Genomic DNA, 10,360 nt, shown 5'->3' on the forward strand with positions numbered 1-10,360 from the left:
AACACTTTATGTATTACTTAAACTGTTGGGTCTATGGTGGCAACTATGAAATAAAAAAATAACCATTTTCATAAATAAACAGATAATTTGTCTATAATTATATATTCAAGTCATAATTGATATATCTATAATCATAACTCTTTCAACCTGTATCATCTTCCCGGACCCGAGCAGCTCCCAGCCCCCCACAAGCCCTGACGACCGGGAGAAGTACGAAGACCTCCATCACGCTAAGCTGGTCTCCTCCACAAAGCCTCAATGGAGAGTTGAAGAGCTGGGTCCTCAACTGGTCTCACGGAGACGCGTTCGATACCCGTGAACTCGATGATCCCTCATCCTTACAACACACAATCGACAACTTGCAGCCTAAAACTACGTATATAATCAACCTTCAGGTAAGCTCTCTTTTTTTTTTTCCCCTGCGCTCAGACAAACACTCAAGTACAACCTGTATATTTTGGATGAATATTTGACCGCCACGATAACCTGTGTTTGATATATTTCCGTATGTAGTTGCTCGTAAAGTTTGGATAATGTTGATCTTCCTCTTTAAAAGCCTAAGCATATAATTTTTGTCACATCAAAAATATTCGTGTGATTTGTAATTTTAATTTGTCATACAGATACAGTTTAAGATTTTTTTTTAAGTTGTGGATACTGCTTTGTCGTTTTTATGTCCCAGTGAAACGAGAGTCTGGGACTGACCCCCCCCCCCTTCTCCCCACTCCTGGTCTGATATCCCAGTGAGCCAAGTCTGGGACTGACCCCACAAAGTTTGGGACTGTAGAGGCGACTTAAACCTCACCTCCTCCTCCTCCTCTAACACGGAGATGTCGATAAGAATTGCAAGGATCTTCCGGGGTAAAACTGACTTCCTTGCGAATAGGATGGCAATACAATTTTCCAATTAGCCAAAAAAAAAGGACTATTTTTTGAAGTGGTAATTTGGACTTCAGCTTGCCACTGCTAACCAAGATCTTGATACCTCTGCCACATATGTTAGAGGAAGGTAGTGTTTTGCATGTGAATTAAATATAATATTTTATATATCCTTGACCTATTATCTTTACTGTATGTAGGTGGGTGATCTATACACCTGGTCCATACTGTAGGTGGTGACCTGTACACCTGGTCCATACTGGAGGTGGTGACCTGTACACCTGGTCCATACTGTAGGTGGTGACCTGTACACCTGGTCTATACTGTAGGTGGTGACCTGTACACGTGGTCCATACTGTAGGTGGTGACCTGTACACCTGGCCCATACTGTAGGTGGTGACCTGTACACGTGGTCCATACTGTAGGTGGTGACCTGTACACCTGGCCCATACTGGAGGTGGTGACCTGTACACCTGGTCCATACTGGAGGTGGTGACCTGTACATCTAGTCCTTCATTAAGTCGTGACCCTACATACCAGGTCTGCTTTCAATCCCCGACCGTCCAAGTGACTGGGCACCATTCCATCCCCTCGTCCCATCCTAAAACCTTATCCTGATCCCTTCAAAGTGCTCTATAGTCGTAATGGCTTGACGCTTTCCCCTGATAGTTCCCTTGACCTACACATCTGGTCTTCCCTACACACCTGGCCTGCCCATACACATCTGGCCTGCCCTACACATCTGGTCTTCCCTACACACCTGGACTGCCCTACACACCTGGCCTGCCCTACACACCTGGCCTGCCCTACACACCTGGCCTGCTCTACACACCTGGCCTGCCCTACTGTTGGCTACACCACCACACCGCTCACGTAACTCTCGACAGGCGGCGAACGACGCTGGAGTCAGCCTCCCGACGGAGGTGGAGGCCAGCACGGTGGGTAGCGTCGCCTCCGCTCACGTCGGGGCCATAGTGGGAGGCAGTGTCGGAGGCTTGGTGCTCCTCCTGGTCATCGCCGGAGGTGTTTACTTCTCCTCTAAGACGAGGATGAGGCCAAGAAAGTCGGCCTCTGCACGAAGCACCAAGTCCAGTGACATAGCCATGAACCCTCAGGATGACGACGAAGTTCAAGATTTGTAAGTATTCATTTAAGGTGATTTACATCAGTGTTTATTTCGTAAAGGGGTCTTAACCCGGCCCCCTCTTTCTTTTCACGTGCCACAACGTATAGAATACAAGGTACTAGCTTCACCTGAAATGTACGTACCCAAGCAACCCACCTAACCTAACCTACTTGTTGCATAGAAAATATGGATGATTGTGAGCCTCTGCTTTTGATAGTACTTTGAAATTTGTTACGTTGGGGACCATGACGTTCAAAATGAGATGCATTAGTTGAGGTTGCTTAAACATTCTTTACAGAATTTAAATATAATTTTTTTTTCACCTAACTTTTATTTATGTGAACCCATTTCTTTACTCCCCATTTCTTTAATGCCTCCTCCCATTTCTGTAATGCCTCTTCCCATTTCTGTAATGTCTCCTCATATTTCTGTAATGCCTCCTCCCATTTCTGTAATGTCTCCTCATATTTCTGTAATGTCTCCTCATATTTCTGTAATGTCTCCTCCCATTTCTTAAACACTCACATGTCTTCCCACGACCCACGTAGAGGGATGGCAACATCAATCCCTATAACTTCCCTATTCACTCACATCCCAATATATATATATATTGACTCTCAATCCTATACATTTCTTTATTCATCTTTTGTTCATTTTTTTTTAACGTGATAAATGATTACTTGTAACTTAAAGTGTTCCATGTTGTTTACATCAGTGTAAACCACCAATACTTTACCCTCAGGTACAAGAACCAACAAAAGAGTTACAAACAACAGCGATATTGGTTGAAGAATTGACGGGACGAGAGAGAAAAAACTACTGAAATACAAAAACAAAAAAATACAAAATATTCAGGGCAATATTACAGTCTTGTATTTGTTACAAGAATGGAGGAACATCTTAAGAGGAACTCACATTGAACCTATGTAATGTATCCTTCACTTAGACTTGGATAACAATGATATGAGTCAACTGAAATTAATAAATAGATCACACGTGTTAAATGAAGATAATGCTAGAGTGAGCACATAGGTATTGTAGAGGAAGGTGAGCACACAGGTATTGTAGAGGAAGGTGAGCACACAGGTATTGTAGAGGAAGGTGAGCACACAGGTATTGTAGAGGAAGGTGAGCACACAGGTATTGTAGAGGAAGGTGAGCACACAGGTATTGTAGAGGAAGGTGAGCACACAGGTATTGTAGAGGAAGGTGAGCACACAGGTATTGTAGAGGAAGGGGAGCACACAGGTATTGTAGAGGAAGGTGGGAACACATGTATTGTAGAGGAAGGTGAGCACACAGGTATTGTAGAGGAAGGAGGAACACATGTAGTGTAGAGAAAGGTGAACACACACAGGTATCGTTACCACACTCTTCTTACGATATCCACTCTTAGGGCCATCATTCGTCTTGCGATATCCATCATTTGAAGGAAAATCTACAATATCACCGGCCCTGGATACTGTACTAGTGATCTTAGAAAAAAATATGTTATTAAAATCATCCGAAATCATGAAATAATTTTTTTTTGTGGTTTAAATGCCAAAAATATATATGCTTCTGTGGTATATAATTTTGCCACATATATGCAATATATTGATGTTATATACATGATTGTAAACATCTTGAAGTAGGATTTGGTGTGGATATGTGATATTATTCTTATTATTATTATTATTATTATTATTATTATTATTATTATATAGAGGCCTAGATTAAGTTTTTATTTAGCACATACAGTGATAGAAAAATTAAGGAGCAAATAGATATGTTTTTCTCCTTGATTATACACACTCACACATCCATACACTCAAACACACACACACACACACACACACACACACACACACACACACACACACACACACACACACACACACACACACACACACACACACACACACACACACACACACACACACACACACACACACACACACACACACACACACACACACACACACACATACTTCATAGTAGTCGTTGGTTATCACAATAGGAATCAATCGTACTTAAAGAGGGGCATGGGGGAGGGGTTGTACCCAACCACCTTATGAAACTCTCCATACAATCACAATTAACCAGGAAAAGTTCAGTGAGGCAACCGGCAACTGTCTGACCTCTGACCTCGAACAGACAGACATTCTCTCTTATGGGTGTAATTATATGTTCTATTGTAAAAAATATATATACAATATCCTTCGTGCTGTGAAATATATGTCGAGTGTACGAGTTGTAAAAAAAAATAGTATAATAATTCATTACCTCGAAAATTTGTATATTTTAGTCTTATTTATCCTGCAAAGCTCAGTATCCATAGACGGCACCAACACTGAGTTACACAGTACCCAGCACCAACACTGAGTTACACAGTACCCAGCACCAACACTGAGTTACACAGTACCCAGCACCAACACTGAGTTACACAGTACCCAGCACCACACTGAGTTACACAGTACCCAGCACCAACACTGAGTTACACAGTACCCAGCGCCACACTGAGTTACACAGTACCCAGCACCAACACACACCACCACACTGAGTTACACAGTACCCAGCACCAACACACACCACCACACTGAGTTACACAGTACCCAGCACCAACACTGAGTTACACAGTACCCAGCACCAACACACACCACCACACTGAGTTGCACAGTACCCAGCACCAACACTGAGTTACACAGTACCCAGCACCAACACACAGCACCACACTGAGTTACACAGTACCCAGCACCAACACTGAGTTACACAGTACCCAGCACCAACACTGAGTTACACAGTACCCAGCACCAACACACACCACCACACTGAGTTACACAGTACCCAGCACCAACACTGAGTTACACAGTACCCAGCACCAACACTGAGTTACACAGTACCCAGCACCAACACTGAGTTACACAGTACCCAGCACCAACACTGAGTTACACAGTACCCAGCACCAACACTGAGTTACACAGTACCCAGCACCAACACACACCACCACACTGAGTTACACAGTACCCAGCACCAACACACAGCACAAAACTGTTTTCCATATGTAACAGTCATTAATATGAACTAACAGTTTACTGTTGTAGAAACGAATGTTACTGTAAGAATTTGCTGTTCCGGAAATAATGTTGGATGTCAAATGTCAAAAACCCGTGTATTCACCAGACTAAACTATTCGTCCATATTAGTGACTGTACTCGACACACAATAGGCATTTTTTGTACTATAGGAATCATAAGTAAGTCCTACTGTGATTTAAACATCGTAAGGACGCCTATAAGATACAGCTGATGTCATCTATTGTCATAAAATTAAACAATCGACAAGGGCTCACCTCCAAGCAGTCTATAAGAAACAGCTGACGCCATCTATTGGGAGAACATTAAACTATCAACGGATCAACAGCAACCGATAAGACTTAAGTGTTGTTGTCCTCAAGAAAGCATTCCCCTACTTGTGCCTCATTGGTAGAAACACTTTGTTGACATTCACCGCAATAGCCAATCACAGGAAGGGAACACTAAAGGCTCCACCCACTCAATAATATCACCTGTGTTCGGTACACCTGCCCTGCTTATAACATTCTGTTTTATCTCTTATGCACCCAATAAAAGTGAAACTTTTCAACCATTTGAAATTGTTAATTAGGAGATAAAGAATTATTGCAGAATAAAACCGGTGATAGACAAAAATATATCTGGCATCCTAACCTGTGACGTCATCAGTTGGTGTCCTCACAGCTAGATGCAACATTCAGCCTCTAGATGGCACTCTTTATCAAGATCTCTCTCTCTCTCTCTCTCTCTCTCTCTCTCTCTCTCTCTCTCTCTCTCTCTCTCTCTCTCTCTCTCTCTCTCTCTCTCTCTCTCTCTCTCTCTCTCTCTCTCTCTCTCTCACACACACACACACACACACACACGCACACACATATGGGGCCTCGCGGCTGAGTGAACAGCGCTCTGGGGTCGTAGTCCTAATGGCCCGGGTTCGTTTTCCGGCGGAATCGGAAACAAATTGGCAGAGTTCCTTTTCCCATCCATGATGCCCGCACTCACCCAGCAGTAAACAGGTGTCTGGGAGTACACTTACATCGCATCAGGCTTGGATACCCATGTGCATGGTAAATAGGCTTACAGGTTCCGGAAGATGAGAGGAAATGTCAACACTGTGGAGAAATGCCCGACAGACTACTGGAACATTATCTAACACAGTGCACAGTTACAAACCCATTAAGATTTCAACTTAGATTCAACAGAGCAGAAGAAGTTGTTAAACACATATGACAAAATCTTACTGAAGCGACCATACAAGTCATAAATACTCATACTCCGCCCAAGTAAAACAGAAACAAGCAACACTTAGTGGGCCAGCCAGAGGGTTAGGGCCCGCGCAGGAATATTCCTGAAAAAAAAAGTTATGGATTGGTGCTAGTCAGTCCTCCTCGGTCAGGATACGAACCCAGCTCAAATTGCTTGCGAAGCGCGGGGCGAGTGTGTTAGCACTGCGCCATGGAGATTGCCTTAGTTTAGTTTAGCTTAACTTAAATTAACTTGGGTTAGATTAACTATAGTTAAATAAGCTTTAATTAAGGTAGCTTAGTTAGGTTATCATAAGTTAGCTAAGGTTACGCGGCGAGTTTTGAAGATAACTTTATCTCGTATCTAATCAGTAGAAACGCCTACAGCTGATTGATTCCTAACTACAATGAGGTGGTCCTAGCAGGCAACTACACTGTGGTGGTCCTAGCAGGCACCTACATTGTGGTGGTCCTAGCAGGCACCTACACAGTGGTGGTCCTAGCAGGCAACTACACTGTGGTGGTCCTAGCAAGCAACTACACTGTGGTGGTCCTAGCAGGCACCTACACTGTGGTGGTCCTAGCAGGCAACTACACTGTGGTGGTCCTAGCAGGCAACTACACTGTGGTGGTCCTAGCAGGCAACTACACTGTGGTGGTCCTAGCAGGCAACTACACTGTGGTGGTCCTAGCAGGCACCTACACTGTGGTAGTCCTAGCAGGCACCTACACTGTGGTGGTCCTAGCAGGCACCTACACTGTGGTGGTCCTAGCAGGCAACTACACTGTGGTGGTCCTAGCAGGCAACTACACTTTGGTGGTCCTAGCAGGCACCTACACTGTGGTGGTCCTAGCAGGCACCTACACTGTGGTAGTCCTAGCAGGCAACTACACTGTGGTGGTCCTAGCAGGCAACTACACTTTGGTGGTACTAGCAGGCAACTAAACTGTGGTGGTCCTAGCAGGCACCTACACTGTGGTGGTCCTAGCAGGCACCTACACTGTGGTGGTCCTAGCAGGCACCTACACTGTGGTGGTCCTAGCAGGCACCTACACTGTGGTGGTCCTAGCAGGCACCTACACTGTGGTGGTCCTAGCAGGCACCTACACTGTGGTGGTCCTAGCAGGCACCTACACTGTGGTGGTCCTAGCAGGCACCTACACTGTGGGGGTCCTAGCAGGCACCTACACTGTGGTGGTCCTAGCAGGCACCTACACTGTGGGGGTCCTAGCAGGCACCTACACTGTGGTGGTCCTAGCAGGCACCTACACTGTGGTGGTCCTAGCAGGCACCTACACTGTGGTGGTCCTAGCAGGCACCTACACTGTGGTGGTCCTAGCAGGCACCTACACTGTGGTGGTCCTAGCAGGCACCTACACTGTGGGGGTCCTAGCAGGCACCTACACTGTGGTGGTCCTAGCAGGCACCTACACTGTGGGGGTCCTAGCAGGCACCTACACTGTGGTGGTCCTAGCAGGCACCTACACTGTGGTGGTCCTAGCAGGCACCTACACTGTGGTGGTCCTAGCAGGCACCTACACTGTGGTGGTCCTAGCAGGCACCTACACTGTGGTGGTCCTAGCAGGCACCTACACTGTGGTGGTCCTAGCAGGCACCTACACTGTGGTGGTCCTAGCAGGCACCTACACTGTGGTGGTCCTAGCAGGCACCTACACTGTGGTGGTCCTAGCAGGCACCTACACTGCGGTGGTCCTAGCAGGCACCTACACTGTGGTGGTCCTAGCAGGCACCTACACTGTGGTGGTCCTAGCAGGCACCTACACTGTGGTGGTCCTAGCAGGCAACTACACTGTGGTGGTCCTAGCAGGCAACTACACTGTGGTGGTCCTAGCAGGCACCTACACTGTGGTGGTCCTAGCAGGCACCTACACTGTGGTGGTCCTAGCAGGCACCTACACTGTGGTGGTCCTAGCAGGCACCTACACTGCGGTGGTCCTAGCAGGCACCTACACTGTGGTGGTCCTAGCAGGCACCTACACTGTGGTGGTCCTAGCAGGCACCTACACTGTGGTGGTCCTAGCAGGCACCTACACTGTGGTGGTCCTAGCAGGCACCTACACTGTGGTGGTCCTAGCAGGCACCTACACTGTGGTGGTCCTAGCAGGCACCTACACTGTGGTGGTCCTAGCAGGCACCTACACTGTGGTGGTCCTAGCAGGCAACTACACTGTGGTGGTCCTAGCAGGCACCTACACTGTGGTGGTCCTAGCAGGCACCTACACTGTGGTGGTTCCTAGCAGGCACCTACACTGTGGTGGTTTTAGCAGGCAACTCTTGTTTAATCTTGGGTCACTTAGGGATTCTTTCCCATGTCTTATAATTTATATGTTATGTATGTCTACAGAAAGTAGAAGAGTGAGCAAAAATTATTTCAATAATTTTTCGAAATGTAATTTTTTTCTATGAGAACTACATGAACCGTGTCATAGTAAATATTTACTTGATTATATTTATGATATTTAGGTCTTTTTTCCTCTGGTTGAGAGAGAGTCTTGTAAGAGGAATTGTCTCTTTTATATCAAAAGAATAATTTAAAACATGGGAAACATAGGTAAAGTTGACACCTTAATGAACCAAACAGGTAAGTGTCGCTACTGTGCATAATTATTTGCAAAATAAATATAAGAATTTTCTAGTGTTATCAAAAAGCTGGTTTACTCTTGCCTTTCCTGGAGCTAGAGAAATTTCCTCCAACGGTCTCAATATACAGGCAAGACAATAACTTCTCTAGACTAGACAATATACATACAAAAAAGGTAATGTCAAAGATCACATCATTACTATACACAACAAGCCCATCTCCAGAGATATCCTAATCAGTAACACCAAAATAATCGTCATATTCAAATACAGTGGAGGAGTAGATATAGCTGAAGCGCTATACATTAAACACTTCCATCAACAACCAACTTGCACTTTAGGTATGCCATACCATCTAAACGACTAAGATAAAACTGCTAGTTTACACCACCACAACTATTCCAGCCGACCAATACAAATGCAGGGCAAAATTACTCAACTGGGTATTACTAGACTAGGTAAATTACTAGACTGGGTAACACCCATCTCTCTTTATCCAAGATGGATTATAAATGCCATTACTCTCCATTTGTATTAAATTATAACATTTCTGCTTCCAAATATGTTAAAAATTAATCCCCGCAGCACATCCTTTAGTGACACGCACCTGACCATTAAAATTTTAAAATTTGAAAAGGGGTTAAGTCAAATGATTCTAGTATGAATCCTCTTTTTATTTTTTGCATTATTCATTACTTGGAAATAAAGTTGAAAAACGAGCTACACGGTTTATTTTGCAATTTTATTGGCCTGTTGCTAAATGATGAGTTTCGCTGAAGATCTCAACATCTTCGGAGGCATTTTACTACAGCAACAAGAAGACTGCAAACTTGTGCATGAAGAACTCTGCCGACACCAGACGAAGCGCTTTGAAAGAGACGAATGTCGTTTATGCCTTTAAATGCCTACTTGGGAACTGACAGTCCCAACGACAGTCTCAATATATAAGCAAGACAACAATATCTCTTGCAAGGCGTCTAACAATGCACAAACAACAGAGCTCTATCAAAGAAAGCAAAATTTCTACACACACACAGACCATCGCCAGAGATATCTGGAAAAAAACAACACGAAATAATCGACAGTTACAACGAATATCAAAGATTTGACATAGCAGAGCACTATATGCCAAACACTACTTGTTAAGCAGTCAACTATTACCATCCAGATTATACGTGGGTGTATCCTACCATCCTCACCACTAAGGCTAAATATCCTGCTCTCAACCCCATCTACTGCCACAGTCAACATGGACTGGGAAACATTTCACTCTACAGAATCCTACACAATTATATATCCGGTAGTTTCAATCCATTTTTATCCATTTCTCCTTTGCCTCAACTAAATGCATTAGTGTATATCAATTTGATATATTGTTTGTATTGGTAATGGCTGGTGAAGGTTTACTTATCATGAGCAATTCAACGTCAGATAAGATAGCCACACGGTACACGCAATA

General features: G+C 44.4%; 1 protein-coding gene across 1 annotated transcript in view; it reads left to right on the plus strand.

Moving 5' to 3' along the window:
* The window catches only part of LOC123764643 (phosphatidylinositol phosphatase PTPRQ), a 78,670-nt gene extending 74,386 nt beyond the window's left edge, over positions 1 to 4,284 (plus strand). The window contains exons 32-34 of the mRNA XM_069302465.1: positions 175 to 395; positions 1,767 to 2,017; positions 2,748 to 4,284. Coding sequence (XP_069158566.1) covers positions 175 to 395; positions 1,767 to 2,017; positions 2,748 to 2,802 — 527 coding nt within the window. The 3' untranslated portion in view covers positions 2,803 to 4,284. The remainder of the gene's footprint in view (positions 1 to 174; positions 396 to 1,766; positions 2,018 to 2,747) is intronic.
* The last annotated feature ends 6,076 nt before the right edge of the window (positions 4,285 to 10,360 follow it).

This window comes from Procambarus clarkii, chromosome 48 (assembly GCF_040958095.1).
Source record: "Procambarus clarkii isolate CNS0578487 chromosome 48, FALCON_Pclarkii_2.0, whole genome shotgun sequence".
Classification (NCBI taxonomy): Eukaryota; Metazoa; Arthropoda; class Malacostraca; order Decapoda; family Cambaridae; genus Procambarus; species Procambarus clarkii.